The sequence below is a fragment of the Tenrec ecaudatus genome, chromosome 11 (assembly GCF_050624435.1).
Source record: "Tenrec ecaudatus isolate mTenEca1 chromosome 11, mTenEca1.hap1, whole genome shotgun sequence".
Taxonomy (NCBI): Eukaryota; Metazoa; Chordata; class Mammalia; order Afrosoricida; family Tenrecidae; genus Tenrec; species Tenrec ecaudatus.
In genome coordinates this window covers 17,976,058-17,993,913 of record NC_134540.1, presented here as the reverse complement: position 1 = coordinate 17,993,913, position 17,856 = coordinate 17,976,058, and the positions used below count along the sequence as shown (strand labels likewise).

General features: G+C 40.6%; 1 protein-coding gene across 11 annotated transcripts in view; it reads right to left on the bottom strand.

Annotated features, from left to right (window-relative positions):
• The window catches only part of MYCBP2 (MYC binding protein 2), a 253,443-nt gene that overhangs the window by 73,955 nt on the left and 161,632 nt on the right, over positions 1 to 17,856 (bottom strand). For 9 of the 11 annotated variants that reach the window (XM_075562947.1, XM_075562949.1, XM_075562951.1 and 6 more), the window contains 6 exons: positions 16,609 to 16,824; positions 14,656 to 14,711; positions 7,662 to 7,777; positions 3,426 to 3,523; positions 2,670 to 2,786; positions 1,650 to 1,790 (listed from right to left, as the gene is read on the bottom strand). In XM_075562947.1, coding sequence (XP_075419062.1) covers positions 1,650 to 1,790; positions 2,670 to 2,786; positions 3,426 to 3,523; positions 7,662 to 7,777; positions 14,656 to 14,711; positions 16,609 to 16,824 — 744 coding nt within the window. The remainder of the gene's footprint in view (positions 1 to 1,649; positions 1,791 to 2,669; positions 2,787 to 3,425; positions 3,524 to 7,661; positions 7,778 to 14,655; positions 14,712 to 16,608; positions 16,825 to 17,856) is intronic. The other 2 variants (XM_075562955.1, XM_075562958.1) reach the window with 1 other exon arrangement.

Genomic DNA, 17,856 nt, shown 5'->3' with positions numbered 1-17,856 from the left:
AATATCAAACGTTCCCATCTGGCCTATGATTTTAAATTATTCTTGATGGGATCCTTGCTTAATGGTGAAAAACATCCCTTTCTTTCACCCAGTAGGTCACTCTCTTGCACATCTCCATTTCTATGTGGTTGACCATCTAGCAGTCTAGCCTCTTTGTTTCAAGACTACAGCAAATCCAAGGACTTTCACCGCCAGTCTACTTCAACTGTCCTTCCCATGGCCAAATACTGGGCCATCTCAATCATTAAATTACTCTCTCTAGGAAACTGGAGTAGAGAAGGTATAGTGGGGATGAGCGGTGGGTTGCTAAGCACAAGGTCAGCAGTTTGAACTCACCAGCTGCTCCACGTGAGAATGGTGAAGCTTTCTACTCTTATGAAGAATTAGTCTAGGAACTCAACAGGGGCCTTTCCACCCTGTCTGTAGGGTTGCTATGAATCAGAACTGACTCGACGGTACTGAGTTTGTTTTCTAGCTCACTAGAAAATCGAGAAATCATCATACTATTTGCTGTGAAAAATAGAATAAATCTGCATCGACTAAATGGCAATGAACTTGTTTCTTTTATTGCAAGAGTTCATTCCACTCTTTAAGGTAGAAAATGCCAAAACCCACTTCATTTTACCTTCAATACTCTGTATCTAGAATTAGTCAGTGACAATGTGACCAGTGACATCCTAGCTAAGGCCATCACCAAATTTTTGTATGGCTCACTTTCTCACCTTAACTCTGATGCCGTCCTCCCTGTTCTTTTGGAGAACATTACTCTTGAATATGGATGGAAAAAACACAATATCTTAAATGGTTTGCTTAAAAACAAGCTAGCTTAGAGATGGGTTTTTAGGAAATTGCTTTAAAAAAATTTTTTTAAGCCTGTAGCAGTACTATTAGCAGTGTCCTAAGAAGAGTGAATTTTTGATGGTGATGAAAAAGAAGTAAAATCCTAATTCTCAGGCTAACTTATAAAACTAAGTGTGGGTTCCTATAAAATCATATTTAGTGGCATCAACTCTAACTGCCTTTCTCAAAGAGGTTCAATTAATTTAGTCAGATTCTAAGATGCAGTTTCAAACCACTAAAAGCACCGTAAGCCTCAAAATCCATTATATTTCAACACAAGAATCTTATAAACCAAAAAGGAGAAGATTAAAGCTAAGACAACACAGAGAGCTATGAAGGGGCTTTAAAAAGCTAGCGGGAAAATTCCATCATCTTTTAATTCAATTTTTCTACAAGCGTTTTAAAGCCTCCCTCATAATTACAAAATGCCAGCATAAAAAAGCAAACATGCTCTGTTTTTGAATGGACATTAATTTTCAATTCATGAACCTTGATCGGGATTTCTTCCCAACAAAAGGGTGAACAAGAAAGGGGAATTAAAAAAAAAAAGCGGTATCTATCATGCCCTAATTCTGTGAAAAGCAGAATTCACAGTAGCCCTGGTTTTATGAATAGTAACAAGCTTGAAGAAACTCCACAGCCTCTCTCAGTTCCACTACCATCACACAGAAGCCCTAGCAGACCGAGAACAGAGAAGGAGAAGTTATTTAGTTGCAGTGCACTCAGAACTGGAAAGCCTTACTTAACAAAAGCCCTGGGATGTGGACAGAGTGCACCTACAAAGCTTTTGAGAACCACCCTTTACTTACGTCAACAGGGACCAGAAGGCTCTTGCCAAGGTGTTGATTAAAAGAGAGGCACCAGGCTTCAGTGTAACCATTCATGTTAGGAACATACTTCTTTATTGTCTCATCATTCAGTCTCAGCCACACACCATCATCATTGTGGATCTATGGGAAATAAGCAACAAAAACAAGCCATGCCCTCCTTTAACTCCTATGAGGCTAGCAAGGACAGAGAGGCTGCAAAGCAGGCAAGTCATGGTGGGCATGGAGGTTAAGCATCTGTGTGAGAGCACCTTTAAGGGAAAAAGCAGGAGATGCCAAAGCAGTATGATAACTCACATGGTACGATTGTACAAAGTACAAACAAAGTTAAAATGAAGAAATCATTTATGAGTGAAAGCACAAAGGAATCACATGTGATGATAAATAGCTGAAAAGCAAAGTCTGCTCTTGCCTTCCTGCCTGAGAGAAGCACAATGTGTCTTCCTGCCCTGCAGTCTGAGTTTTAATAATCAGCTGTTACTGGGTGGTATTACTAGAAAGGTGTACTGTCCAAAGTTAAAGGCACTCAATAAGCACACGTAAAACATATCACTTAAAAACGGCACCCACTGCCAGTAAGTTACTGCGCAAGTTCTGACTACTAAGCCTGCGTTTATTTCATGTGTAAAATATGATCTGATTATTTTTACTTTTAAAAATGAAAATACTTGATAACGAAGATACTTTACCAACATCCCCCCCACCACCACCCCGAATCCCAAACCTCTTGCCTTCGAATGGATTCTAAGTCCTGGCCACCCTGGAGGAGAGAGTGGAACTCCCCTCTTGGGTTTCTGAGGCTGCCCAGCTTGGGTCCGAACCGCCAGCGCTACGGTTAGCAGCCAAGTGATTTACTTGCTGTGCCCAAAAGCCTCCCTCAGTAAGTGTTTTTCCCCTCAAATCTCCCAAATGGCTTAAAAAGAGAGACTCTAGTAGCCTTATAATGGTTCAAATAGTTCAAAAGTTTACTCTAGAATTATTGAAAGCTTCTTAGTAAATTACCTCATCAATGAAAGTGATAGTCCCATTGACTTTAACGATGCCAATCTGCTCACTTTGAAGGGAAGGGTGGCTACGGATACGGAGCCCTGCACTGTCCTTAGCCACAAATTTCCGCACCTGAAAAAAGCACAGATCGACAGTGGTTCAGAACGGGCAAGTGCAGAGGGGCGCTCATCTTCTAGGCAAGGTCAAACTAAACAGATTTAAATACTACTTTTCAGAAACTTTCTCAAAATCATCTGCAGCTGGTTTCCCTCTTCAAACCACAGTGGTTTATTCATAACAATGACAGAAGTTTTCTAAGTATTGACACATGCTTTATTCAAAACAAAAAAAAGTACAAATGCAAAATTAGAAGATTATTTTTTCTTTCAAACTCAAGAGAAGTTAAGGAGAAGAGTAAAACTTTTGAAAAGGTATACAGATTCCATTTGCTACGTTTTTTATTTTAAAAAAATCAGTTTACTACCCTTATGTACTGCCCAAACTAAAATATAATACAAAAAAATTTAGATTAAAAAAATTCAATTAACAGGCTACAGAACACCCATGAAAAACAAGATTATGCATACAAGTCATGATGGTTGTGTAATTAAGCCATTATTACACTCCACACTTTCTTAGGGATATTTAGGGTTCAAAGTCTGAAATCAGCTAACATTCAGTGCTTGGTAACTTTCTTGAAACATCCAGAAAGCTCTTTCCCCTTTAAACGATTCTGCAAATCTCCCTGTTCTGAATGCCTCCCACACTAACCTTATTTGGTTGAGGTTCGGTCTTTGGTCTGACCAGCTGAGTCCCAGGTGGTATCATGCCTTTGGGTGGGTCTTTGACCTTTACTTCTAGGCCAGCATCTGTGAAGAGAGGAAGGGACTGTAGCATGTGAACAAAAGAATGGGCGGTTCCTTTCACTTCATCTTACATTCAGGCTGCTTTAAGCGATTAAAACAAATATATCAATTCTGTCTTTTATTTACATGTTGGCTGAAATTTAATAGGCTAAAATGAGCAATAGTTGCGAAGGAGGTGCTGGGGTGCTAATATAACCTGGCAATAAACACACCCTCCCCCCCCCCCGTGTGATGAAGTGTGCCCCACTAGCCTCAGATCAGGCCACTAGCTCAACGGGACCAGGAAACATCTCTATCACCGGGCTGCATCATAGCAGGTGGTCAAGAGCTGGGCTTCTCACGTTGGTCTAGGTTTATCCCACACCTGCACGACAGGTTCAAACCTCAGTACCGTAAATTTTTCATCTATGAAATGGGAACATTAATCGGACTGCCTCATTGGGCTGTAGTGTGTATTAAACTGTTTTAAATACACCACGTCAGCAGAGAACAATGGTAGGCATATATTAAGGAATTCATTACCATGTGTCCATTCTGATGGTGACCTTACAGGACAGGGGAGAACTGCCCCTGTGAGTTTCAGAACCGCTTGCTGGTAGTTTTGAATTGCTGTCCTTGTGGGTCACAGCCACCAGCACTCCTGGTGACCCTACAAAGACTTTGTAAATCATCTTTCTCCTGCATAGCTTCTGGTGGGCTTGAACTACTGACCTTGAGGGTAGCAACTCAGCGTTTACCTGAGCCACCAGTGCTCCTAGAGATATATCAAGTGTTCAATGTTTAAGAAAAACACAAAGCAAACCCAAACTTGCTGCCGTCAAGTTGAATCTGCCTATAAAGTATAGAGATGCTACAGAAGGGAGAAGACAGCTCCAGCTGGTTTCCAAGGCTGTGATCTCTAAGAGCTGATTTGCTCTCCTTCAGGAGGGTCTGTGGGCTCAATCACTGACCTTCTGATTAGCAGCCCAATGTGACCCCAAAGAGCACTTGAGTAAGTCATCGACATTATCATTTGAGTGAATTATTATGCCCTTGGTATGATACTGACAGTTTGGTCCCCTTGGGAGAAAGCGAGTGAGGGACGTAAGGAAGAAAACAGATGCGCACAAGGGAATGTAAAGTACTCTCTTTCTAAGAAAGCAACTATACAGTTGATTTTCCTTATGGATGCTATCATTTCCTTCGCCCTCTCTATGCCTCCTGAAACTTTACCCGTGTTTTTGGAAGGCGGGTGTGGTGGGGGACTATAAAGCCATTCTGGATGCTTCTGCTCAGTGTTCCGAGTCTGTCTGTAAGATGCACCTCTTGTGCTTTGCTACTCGCATTCTGCTTTCCTTTAATGTTCCTTCGATCTGGTGGACGCCTACAACACTCAGTAAATTGTTAATCCTGGAGGACAGCAATTGTCTTACAGAAAACAATGCTTGGCACATAACCAAAAAAGCTTGAACCAAATTAAAAGCTTTTGGAGTCATCTCTGACTGCTGGCTGTTGAGCAGCCACGTGCTTTAGCTGCTGTGCACGACAAGAACACACGACCAGGTAGCCCTCTGCGTGACGGAACACAATGCTGCCTGCCCGGCCCTGTGCACCCCCATGGTCGTTGCTGTCTTGAGTCCACTGTTGCGTCAATTCACTTCCCTGCGGTCACCTTTGTTTATGCTGACCCCTTTCCTTAGAACAAAGCACGGTGGACTCTTTTAAAAGAATTGGCTGTTTCTGGTGATGGGTTCAAAACAAGCCTCCCCTTCCTTGCTCTCCTGGAGCAGTCTGGTTGTAGTTCTTCTAAGACGGACTTAGTTGTGCTGCTGGCAGTTCATGTACACGCAACACAAAGGATCGTCACAAAGTTCAAGGAAAATGGAATTAAAAGATAACAGAATTTCCTACCAACTTTTTTGAAGCCCCCATGTATTTTACAAATACCACAATTCACGTGCATCAGTGAATCTCCTGTCTCCCCGAGTCACTGTCCAGCTTCTGGATATATGTGAGGGGCCGAGCATACCAAGTGCTGGAGTCAAGAACATCTGGGTCCTCAGAGGGCTTTGTGCGGTTCAAAGAAGGGTTTTGGTTTTTTGGTAGCAGATCTTCTCATGCAATATGACATATAATTTTTTAATTGCCGCTTCACACTGTTTTCAAAATGTTTACTGGTGATGCAAAGAAAATGAAATCTTTGACAACTTCATTTTTTTCTCTGTATTATGTTGCTTACTGGTCCAGTTATGAGTTTCATTTTGTGCACACTCAGGTCTAACCTGGACTCACGGTTACAGTTATTTACCTTTATCAGTAAGTGCTTCAAGCTATACTGGTTTTCAGTAAGCCAGGTTGTGTCATCTTCACATAGTTCAACTTCATAACTTATTTGTTCGGCAAAGAGTTTGCATAAATATGGAGAAAAGATATAACCCTGCCACCTATCTTTTCAAATTGTGTGCCAGGCAATAAATACTGCTCTGTTGAGTGGCTAACGGCTTCTTGATCCACGTACATATTCATAAAATTCTCATTTTTCATGTTATCAATAATTTCTTACGATCTAAACCAGTATTTCCCAAAGTGGGCAATACTGCAAGACCCTGTGCCCCGGGTTTCTGGGAAGACCCTGCTGGGACAATCCAGGGAGTCTGCAAATGCAGATATCTACACTTTATCTTAGATTACAGGGTATAGTATACAAGCTTTTAATTTGTCAGGGGAACGCCAAGTAAACTTTTTTTCGTGAAAAGGAGGTGATAGGCCAAATACGTTTCGGAACCTATGGCTTAATCAAATAAATGTCTTCAAGTAGTCAGTAATGCAGATAAACTCCTGGTATTCTCTGCTTCTGGCCTATAGCCGTCTGACACCAGCAGTGATATTACTCTTCCATGTTGTCTTCTGAATGTGGCTTGAACCCTTAGCATTTCCCTGTTGATGAATGGAGGCAGTCATTTTTTAATAGTCTTCGGGCACAATACAGCCACATGAGATACTAATGGCATTGATATTTCCACCTTCCATTCCACTTCCTTTCTGTGGAGTGGGCACTAGTGTAGATCTCCGCCAGCTGGTTGGCCAGGTAATGCTTCCAGTGTGGCAGCCAGTGATGAAACATCTCAGTGGACAGGCTGTCAATTCCTGGGTCCTTGGTTTTCAGCAGTGTCCTTGGTGCAGCTTGAACGTCTTCCTTCTCTAACAGCAGTTTTTTTTTTTGTCCCAGCAGTTCTTGATTCATAAGCTGCCTCTTGTAACGGCTGAACACCAACCAATTCTTTTTGGTAAAGTTGCTCTGGTTAGTCTTGCCATCTTATCTATCTTCAGCTTTTGCAACATGTAATTTCTGCATAGCAATGTTAACGTCTATTTAATATGGTTACATAAACATACAGCACGTCTTTACTTTTACCACAAAAACATTACTGAAGTATAGCATCCAAAGCATACTTTGGTAGAGTATTTATCGGTGTTCTCTTTCTACCCTATCTCATTTTACAGGTACCCAAAGGTACCTACAGGTTTCCATTGTAAGGGTTAAAAAAGTTAGCGAAGATTCTTAGTTTCTGAGTCAGAGTACCTAATAAGTTAATATATATTCTATGAATAGCTAGGGTAGGAATACAACATACTAGGTTTTGATTATTGGAGCCTTTTTCTTGAGCATGTGGAAAGTTAAGTGTTAAAAATTATACATTGATAAACAATTATGTAGTTTTCTCTTTCTTGTCCAAGTTCATCCATCAGAAAAGAAAAAGAGTGATGCTCAAAGTAAAAGCAATGTCGTAGTGAACTAAGAAAAGTCATGACTTCACACATATTACTGAGCGACCATTCTCTCCGTGACAGATGTTGAGCTAGACTGGAAGATCCTGAGAAGCCCTCTTCTCACGGCCAGAAGACAGGTCTATCCTGAAGGGTGACCAGGTGTGCACAGAGCAACACAGAGCACAGAGGAGATTCCTCAGAGAACTCAGTAGGAATCACAGCGCTGACACCATCCTAATTATGAAACTTTTAAGACCGGAGAAAGGCTAAGATTTGAAACATGTCTGCATCTATGACCGTAGTTAAAAAGTGTCAAAACTAGAAGAAAGCTGACTTTGATTCTAGTTCTTCACACCAAATGGCTCAATTTTTTTTTGAAAACACACACTACCTATCTCGATGCCATCAATGGTCACGTGAATGGTGTAGAGTCCAACGGCTCCGGGTGTCCAGTTTGCACAGTAAGTGCCATCGTTGTTGACACGGATCAGCATGTTCTCACTGGGTCTGAAAAGATATTCAGACAGGTATTGGACACTTTGCTTTCAGCTAAACAGCTAACACCTTCATTATGAATATTTAATAAATATTTTTATTATCATACTGCCTAGTAATCTTAACTGTCCTGTATTTTTTCCCCAAATGACTCAATTTCTTCTTCCTCACCTCAAAACTTTCAGCCATTCTCCAATGTTAGTGTGTGTGCTGCCGAAGCGAGTGTGATCATGACCTGACCTCTTCCTTCAGTGAGCAAACAAGCAACCTCTATCTCAGTCATGTTTATACCCCACTTTCCCTCATGTTCTCTCCTCATACACTGGGAGCCAGGTGCTCCACTCATGCAGTGAATCTCCTTCCAAGACCCCCATGCTACAATCCCTTGTTTCTACCCCTGCATCGCTTTCACTTTAGTGAAACATTTCTATTAGCAGACAACAAGCTTTAGGATATCTCACCTGGAAAAAGAACAACCCCCCCACCTCCATGATCATTGAAGACAAATGGGTGCATAAACAAATGTGGTGAAGAAAGCTGATGGTGCCCGGCTATCAAAAGAGATAGCGTCTAGGGTCCTAAAGACTTGAAGGTAAACAAGTGGCCATCTAAATCAGAAGCAACAAATCCCACATGGAAGAAGCACACCAGCCTGCGTGATCATGAGGTGTCAAAGGGATCAGGTATCAGGCATCAGCAGAAGAAAAAAATCTTATCATAGTGAATAAGGGAGGGAGTGCAAAGTGGAGACTCAAAGCCCACTTGTAGGCCACTGGACACCCCCTTACAGAAGGACCTCGGGGAGGAGATGTGCCAGTCAGGGTGTGATGTAGCAACGATGAAAAATACAACTTTCCTCTAGTTCCTAAATGCTTCTTCCCCCCCCACCCCACCCCCACCCCCTAATCATGATCTCAATTCTACCTTGCAAGTCTGGCTAGATCAGAGGATGTACACTGGTGCATATGGGAGCTGGGAATGCAGGGAATGAAGGGCCGATGATCCCTTCAGGACCAGTGGTGTGAGTGGCAATACTGGGAAGGTGGAAGGAGGGTGGATTGGAAAAGGGGACCAATTACAAGGATCTATATGTGGCCTCCTCCCTGGTGGACGGACAACAGAAAAGTGGGTGAAGGGAGACATCGGACAGGGCAAGATATGACAAAGTAATAATTTATAAATTATCAAGGACTCATGAGGGAGGGGGGAGTGGGGAGTGAGGGGAAAAAATGAGGATCTGATGCAAAGGGCTTAAGTGGAGAGCAAATGTTTTGAGAACGATGAAGGCAACTAATGTACAAATGTGCTTTACACAGTTGATGTATGTATGGATTGTGGTAAGAGTTGTATGAGCCCCTAATAAAATTATTAAAAAATACCTCCTCCCTTTGTATTATTGATATAAAAATATATTCAATAAGGTATATTTATTTTATCACTGATATAAAAATTTACCTAAAGAGATGTTTACAATCATTTTCTCCCTTTTCTCATTAACACTTACTCTTCTCTTAGGCCTTTGAACCCAACAACCAAAAGCAAACCCACTGCCAACACACAGCAACCTCTACGACAGGCTAGAGCCAACCCACAGGGTGTCCAGGCTGTAAATCTCAATGGATGCACACTACCTCATGGTTCTCTCTTTGGAGTCACTAGTGGGTTTACACCACCAACCGAACGCCTAACACGCTGCACTACCAGGGTTCCTTTTGCAGCCAACATTTCATTGCAGTTGCTGATGCATCCTTTTGCTGCTGGATTTTGTCTTCCCTCACTGGTCTTCCTGGTCACTTGTTGGCTGTACTTCTAACCACGTCTTAACTCAAGGGATGCACCAGGACTAGGCTCTAGATTTTTTTCTTTCTGTATAATTTTTTCTAGCTCATCATTCACTGATGCTCTTTTTAAACACCATCTATCTGGTTCTCGAGTTTATCTCTCCTCTGAGTTTCAAACAGATATTTCTAATTGCTTATTTATAATCTCTTCTTCAATTACAAAGGGTATGTTCTCATCTCAAGTTTAATATACACAAAGAAAAGTTCTAATTTCCCCCTTGACTTTATCACCCAGTAAAACAAAATAAACCCCAAACCACCTACTCATTCTTCAGTTTTGTTAATCCTTTAAAAAGCCATGCTCTCTACCAGTGGTCAATAAACATGTTCTACAGAGTTAAAACTACTACCAATAAAACCCGGGGAAAAGCTCTGCTGGGCGGAGCTTTCAGAGTACACATTTTTCCCACCAAGTGAGCACCGAGCACCTTGCTCTGAGTTAGTGCACCCAGTGGCATCGCCTGGGAAGGTTCTCTGTGGTCACAGTCCATTTTTTCGTAAAAGCAGTTTTGATCGAATCTTGATTTTTGTGATGGCCAATTTAAGAGAACCGTGTACGGCTGTGAAATTTTGTTTCCTGGTCAGGAAAAATGCCACAGAAACTGTTTTGATGTTGAACACCGGTTACTAAGGACAGAACTATGGGGAAAAACTCAAGTGTACGAGTGGTTTGCTCATTTCAAAAAAGGTGACATGTTGATTGATGACAAACTTTGTTTTGGAAGTATGTCAATTTCCTGTACAGACGAAAATGCCAACAAATGCGTGCACTTGTGCTCTAAAGACTGATGACAAACCCCTGAAGACGTGGGGGCGTTATTTGGACTGTTCTGGAGCTCAGTTCAGATTTGGGAATGAGAAGGGTCACTGTGAAATTTGTGCCTCGGATTCTGACTGGCCAGGAAAAAGAGCGAGAGTGGCAACATGCAGTGCTTTGAAAGAGCAGCTCCGAAGTGACCCAGACTTTCCCAAGGTTGAGACCCAGTGCTACTCTTTAACCCTGAAAGCAGACAACAAGCAAGCCGAAGACCCAAAACAACGCTCAAGTGAAATCAAAGGTCAAGACAATGCTCATTTGTTTTTTGATGTGAGGGGGGAGTGCATTTGGAGTTTGGTCCACAGGTCAGACTGTTAATGAAGCTTTCTACTTAGAGGTTCTGAAAAGATTTCGCTACAGTGTGCAACAATAAAGGCCTGATTTGTAGCAAATGGGGGACTAGTTTTGCGACCATGGCAATGCAGCTGCTTGTGCAGTCAGTTGTTGGCAAAAATCAGCATGCCTCTGTTGCCCCAAGAACGTCTGTGTGACTTCTTTTTTGTTTCCATGAATGAAGAGGGACATGAGAAGAGAGTGATTTGACGACTTAGAAGAGGTGAAGGAGAAAACGAAGGTGCTGTCAGCCATCCAAACAGAAGAGTTTGAAAACGTTTCCAAGAAAGAATTGCAGCTTTGACAAATGTATTAAGTGTCAAGGAGAGTACTTTGAAGGTGCTAAGGCTGTTTTGTAAAAAACAAACAAATAAATAAATACATAGCTTGGAGTATGGGGTGCGTGTGGAATCTGGCTTTTCTTTTGGGGGGGGAAGGGGGGATACTCCTATTTTAGGCTTTAGGATGAAAACCTTGACCACTGCCAGGCCCAAACAGCATGGATCATTGATCTCAGCACCGATCACTGATCTTTCCATCACCATGTGTTTGACTCTCCTCAATAGCCAGGTCTGACAGCTCTCCCTTCTAATGCAGATCCCACCCATATCAATCCGGTCTCTTCACTTCCACTGCTCATAGTCCGTCCACTCTCCAGCCATCAAATACTCTCTCAAAATGTGTAGCCACTTTCTACCTGCTTCCTCCCTTGGCTTCCTACAATTTGTTTTCCAGAGAGAAGCCAGAGTGAATTTTTAAAAGCTCTAAATCACATCAAGTTTCTCCCCAGATGAAAATGCATCAAATAAATTTGCTTAGAAAAAAAAATCACATTCCTTAGCCTAGCTTATTAATTATTACCATTCTACAGACAATGGGCTCTGCTGTAAACAAGTATGCGGATGGTACAGGGCCATCTTGCTTACTTATTTAAAGCCTGTTTCTCTCTTGAGATGTAAAAGCCCCAAGAACGAGCACCTTTCCTGGCTTGTTCACAACAGTGCCCCAGATGATCCGGTAACAGTATCCCCCATAGAGCAGTTTGCTACATTAATAGATGAATTACACAGACACGAGCCAATTTTGGTTGGATTTTAAATGTTCAGGGCATATTAAAAGTCTATTTACATGAAACCCTATTCAATTTATTGTTTAACACAGTGGTTCTCAATCTTCCTAATGACCCCCCAAACATAAAATTATTTTCATTGCTACTTCATAACTGTAATTTTGCTACTCTTATGAATCAGGTGACCCCCAATGGGGTTGCAACCCACAGGTTGAGAACTGCTGATTTTAACACCATAATAAATCAGATTTATTTAATAATGTTGTATGTTTCTATTGCAAAGGGCCTTCTATTTATTTATTTTTAAATCATTTTATTGGGGGCTTGTATAACTCTTATCACAATCCATATATCCATCCATTGTGTCAAGCACATTTGTTGCCATCATCATTCTCAAAACATTTGCTTTCTACTAGAGCCCTTGGTATCAGCTTATTTTTCCCCGCCCTCCCTGCTACCTCCTCCTTCATGAACGCTTGATAATTTATAAACTATTATTATTTTGTCATGTCTTACATTGTCCGCTGTCTCCCTTCACCCATTTTCTGTTGTCTGTCCCCCAGGGAAGAGGTTATATGTATTTCCTTGTAATTGGTTCCCTCTTTCTATCCCACCTTCTCTTTACCCTCCCAGTATTGTCACTTTCACCACTGGTCCTGAAGGGATCATCTGTCCTGGATTCCCCATGTTTTCAGCTCCTATCTGTACCAGTGTCCCTCCTCTGGTCTAGCCAGATTTGTAAGGTAGAATTGGGATCATGATAGCTGAGGGGAGGAAGCATATAAGAACTACCCTGACTGGCTCATCTCCTCCCTGTGGCCCTTAGTAAGAGGATGTCCAGTTGCCTACAGATGGACTTTGGGTCTCCAACCTGCACTTCCCCCTCATTCACATTGACTTTTTGTTCTTTGATGCCTGATAGCTGATCCCTTCGACAGCAATGTGATCACACAGGCTGGTGTGCTTCTTCAATGTGGACTTTGTTGCTTCTCAGCTAGATGGCAGTTTATCTTGAAGCCTTTAAAGACCCCAGACACTGTATCTTTTGATAGCCGGGCAACATCAGCTTTCTTCACCACGTTTGTTTATGCGCACATCTGTCTTCAGCGATTGTGTCGGGAAGGTGAGCTTCACGGAATGCCAATTTAATAGAACAAAGTGTCCTTGCATTGAGGGAGTACTTGTGTGGAAGCCCAATGTCCATCTGCTACCTTAATACTAAACCTATAAATATATGCACTTAGATTTATTTCCCTGTCAACATATATAAATATATTTACATATGTACATGCCTATATTTAGACCTCTATAAATGCCCTTTGCCTCCTACTTCCTTCCTCTATTTCCTTTTACTTTCCTCTTGTCCCACTATCATGCTCAGCCTTCATTTGGGTTTCAGTAATTCCTTCTATTACATTGCCCTTGACCAATCCCTACCAGGCCTCTAACACCCTCCTTGCCACTGATTTTGGATCACTTTTTGTTCCTTTGTCACTAGGTTTGTTAACATCTACTTCCTTTCTCCCGCCTCCCCCTCTTCCATGCCCCCCCCAACTGTCAGTCCTGTTGGTTTCTCCTCAATTGTTTATCCCACCTATCTTATGTACATAGACCTGCAGAGATAATAATATGGACAAAAACAAGACAGAGCAAAACCAAGCAACAAAACAACAATAATTTTAAAAAAATGACAAAAAAGAGAAAAGACTGTCAAGAGTTCAAGGTCTGTTTCTTGAGTAACATGCCCTGGCCCCAGAGTCTATTTTGGGAACTCCCTCAGATGCCTGGCTCTGCTCCCCTTGCTAATCTGTTGCATGACCTGAGTGTTTTCCTCGTGGTGGTGGGGTCAGATCAGGCACAATTCCCACACTGTGTCTCCAGTGTTGTCCCTTGCAGGGCTATGGGTCAGTGCGGGATGTCATGTCTCACAGTGGCGCTGGCCCCTATGGTCCACAGAGGACATTTTAGAGCTGCCAGTAAGTCAGGGACAAAATGCTACTTCCCTACTACTAGACAAAGATAGGCTACTTTCCTACTACTAGACAATGATATACTATTTCCCTACTACTAGACAAAGATATACCCTTAAAGCCTAGCTATTTTGACAGAGAACTTAGTAAACTGAGTATCAAAATTCTATTTTGAAACATATGAGAATAAACTCAAAATAATGTGTCAATTTTGAACAAGTCATGTGACATAATGAAATCTGTAAGTTATTATACTTTTCAGATTCAATGGAAAACTTTTTTCTATGGAGGTGGTCTCTCCAATAGCATAACCTGTCCAATCTTTTTGTTCAAGAAGCAATTTTAAAATTTCATTCAAACAACCAAATAAACTGTTAAAAGAGCTGCTTGAATCTGCAGTTAAAACAACTCCTTTGGGGCTGCAAACGGAGACAACAGAACAGACCATGAGTGTAACACCAACTGAAACGGCTCTACTACGTACTGGGCAAAGAAAAGGAAAAACGCCCAAAACAAAGCCAACCAAAATACAAACAAGCTGCCACACAAAAACAAATCAACCAGCTCTAAATCCACTTCATACACTTTAAAACACTAATTACTTTCTTTACCACCTAAGTATTATGTAGTATATAGACAATATTTCAGTTGAATATAAATACATTCTATTTGAATATCTACATGTTATTCAACATGTAAGAAACTTCCAATAAAATATTTTTAATGCTTTAAAAATGTATTTGCCATTAGTAGAATATGTACTTGCCGTTAGCAAATTCGGAATTACAGTTAGAAAGATTAGACTCACAAGTAGTTCATATTGCACATCTTGGCTAAGGTTTCAGGAACGTGCTCCTTACCTCTTAGGGGTTGGTGATGCAAAACGCAGTTCTTCAAATGAATAGTTTTCATAAACCTTGAAGAAAGAGAACAGTAAGAATTGTAAAAAAAATCATTAAACTGTCTATGCATTACAGAAAAAAAGTAAGTCAGCCAAGTAGCTCACATCAATTATAAATATTATAAAGACCAAACAAAACTTTTTAAAATACATAAGAAAAAATAAGTAGAACACTTCTCTCACTGCCACTGAGTCAAAGCCTACCAGGAGGATTTGTGATTCATGTAACTGTGATGGGACAATCACCCACAACATAAAGAACATATCAATCACAAAATAACAATCTATAAATTATCAAGGGCTCATGAGGGAGAAGGGAGCGGCGAGGGAGGGGGAAAAAAAAGAGGACCTGATGCAAAGGGCTTAAGTGAAGAGCAAATGCTTTGAAAATGATTAGGGCAAAGAATGTACGTGTGTGCTTTATACAATTGATGTATGTATATGTATGGATTGTGTTAAGAGTTGTATGAGCCCCTGATAAAATGTAAAAAAAAAAAAGATCAGAGAACTATCCTACAAACACTGAGCTAAGAAATTTGGATGACCAATAAATATCTGACAAGCTACTCAACTCAACTAGAAAACAAGAAGTTGTCAAATAAAAAACACAAAATAAACGTATCACAGTCATCATTTTGTATTTGTAAGAACCAAGTACTTGGCCCTTTCATATATCGCTGACGAGGTAAGTTTTGGTAATATTTAATACAGTTGAAGATGTTGTGATCCAGCAATTCCATATCTTGGGAAAACTTGAGTATGATTAATTATATCGTTTCATAGTTGCTAAACCACTAATTCATGTCCCAGCCAAGCAGACACATAACCAGAGGTAGATTATCCAATAAGCAATTAGCACAAGCTTATTTGGACTTATTAGCTAATCTGTGTTGAGTAATTTCACATAGGCAAAAAGCCTGACACTGTTCACAATTATTAAGTAACCACAAGTAAACCAGCCCATGCTTACTTTGCTGACTGGGTCACCCAACATTTCATAGTCATAGACATCATAACCAAAGTCACTCTCAGGCTGCATTTCAGCATCTTTACCGCAAATGTATGTTGCTAATGTGCAAAGTAGTTGGATAATATATTGTTATAAATGTGAGCTGGCAATCAGAATAGATTCAAGGGGTAGTGAGGGTATTGAATCAACTAACTGTACTTGGTAACTGATGTGGAGGGTGCATAAAGAAAGAGCAAGAAAATACAAGTGGGGTTCTAAACCTTTACGGAAAAATAGAATTGAAAGCTAATGAAATGGTTCCATACATTTCCTGAAGCTCCCTGGTAAAAGGCAAATTTCACTTTTGGAGTCTGAGTGGTAGGAATGGTGAAGTGGAGGCAGACTAGATCCTGGCTTGGATGTGCTAATTTGTAGATATCTGAGAAATGACCGAAGGAGCTGTACCCAAAGATGTTGGATGCACAGATATGAAGTGTAGGATTACAGACTGACATAAATTTTTCTTGTAATTTAAAAGATTTGAGAACAGTCAGCACTTAAATTGCACATGAAGTTGTGGGTCTCTGGACAGTATGGTTCACAGAGAATGAAGAAAGGTTCCGGCACAGGCTCCGGGGTAGCTACTTCACCAGTGGTCCGATTCCCAGCATAGTGTGCACGTGCAGTCAGCTGGAGCAATTGTTAGGAAGGTGTCCTAACCTGACTGCCAGACTTTTAAATTCCGCAGTCTGGACAGCGTGTCTGCAATTTCCGTTTAAAACGAACACGGAGAGTGATTTCAATTCAAAATCTCTATTTCAAGAATCCAAAAAATATGCTGCTGCAAGTTTTACAACGATAAAACGCTCCATGGACTGGGTTCCGGCTGCATTTGGACCACTGACTTATTTGTTAATGAGTGGTGAAAATATTTTTTTTCCTTGATGAGTAAAATAAACTTACCTTCATCATTGTTATGGCAATATATCGAGCCTCCTTCACGATCATCGGTTCATAGGAAACGTCCAGCTTTGGTGATGCCAGTCCGCCAAAAGTCATGTCGGTATTAGACGATGCAGCTGTTACAGCGGGACTTCCAGGGATCCTCTGAGTTTTCTTGACTTGCTCCTGTTGTACCGATGATTTTTTCTGACAAACGGGGACTGCTTTCACTTCCACCTAAGTGTGACATTATAAAAACCAAGTGCTAAGAGCGCACAGTTTTCCACAACAAACCAAAGCAGCAGCTTACAACTATGGGATTTACAACGATGCAAATCTTGTATTAACACGGATTCCTCTTGGGCATTCCCTCCAGAGATTTATTTAAGATTGTCGGAATGACTTTAAGATAGTTCTAATTTTTTCAGCATAAATCACCATGAATATCAGAATGTAAAATGAAAATAAATGTCATCATTGGTAAAGAAAAGGATAGAATGAATCTAGATTGAGTCCTTAGAGAAAAATAAAGACAAATATATATATACATGCTTTTAAATTGTAAGACATTTTCCTTAGAGATGCTTTTTTAATATCTATTTTTGACATTTTTACTGTGGTAAAATAAGTACAACATAAAATTTGCCGCTAAGCTATTAAAATTTTTTTAAATAGAATTTTTTTAAATGAAAAGTTTACAGACCAGATTTTTTTTTTTGCGTGTCAATACTTTATTTTGGTGTAAAGACGGAAGCTGGAAAATACACTGTATTTAAAATTTGCTTGGTTCCCCATCATGTGGAACACCCCCCACCCTCCTTAGAGCTAATCTGTTCAAACTCAAATACTTAAAAATTACAGCAGCAAAACAAAGCAAGGAAAAGGAGAACCCAATGGAGAAGGCGGTGAGCCCGATGATGGAGAGGGCGGTGCAGACCAGATTTTCATCGAAAATTTTCTATACAACTTGTCTAGTGACATTGGTTACTTTTTTTTTCAATTCAAAGGTAGGCAGCAAATAATATCAAAAAAATCAATTAAAGGTGAAAACCGAGGATGCTAAATTTTAGCTTAACCAAATCTATAATTCATTTGACTACTTTTCAATGCAGAATTCAGTATCTACAACTACATTCACAATGTTCTGCGATCACTATTATCAATTTGCAAAACATTTTCATCACCCTACACAGAAATTATGTACCAATTAAGTGATAAAAGAATTATTTTCACCATTAGATTAAAACACAAAGGGCTTATTAATTACAT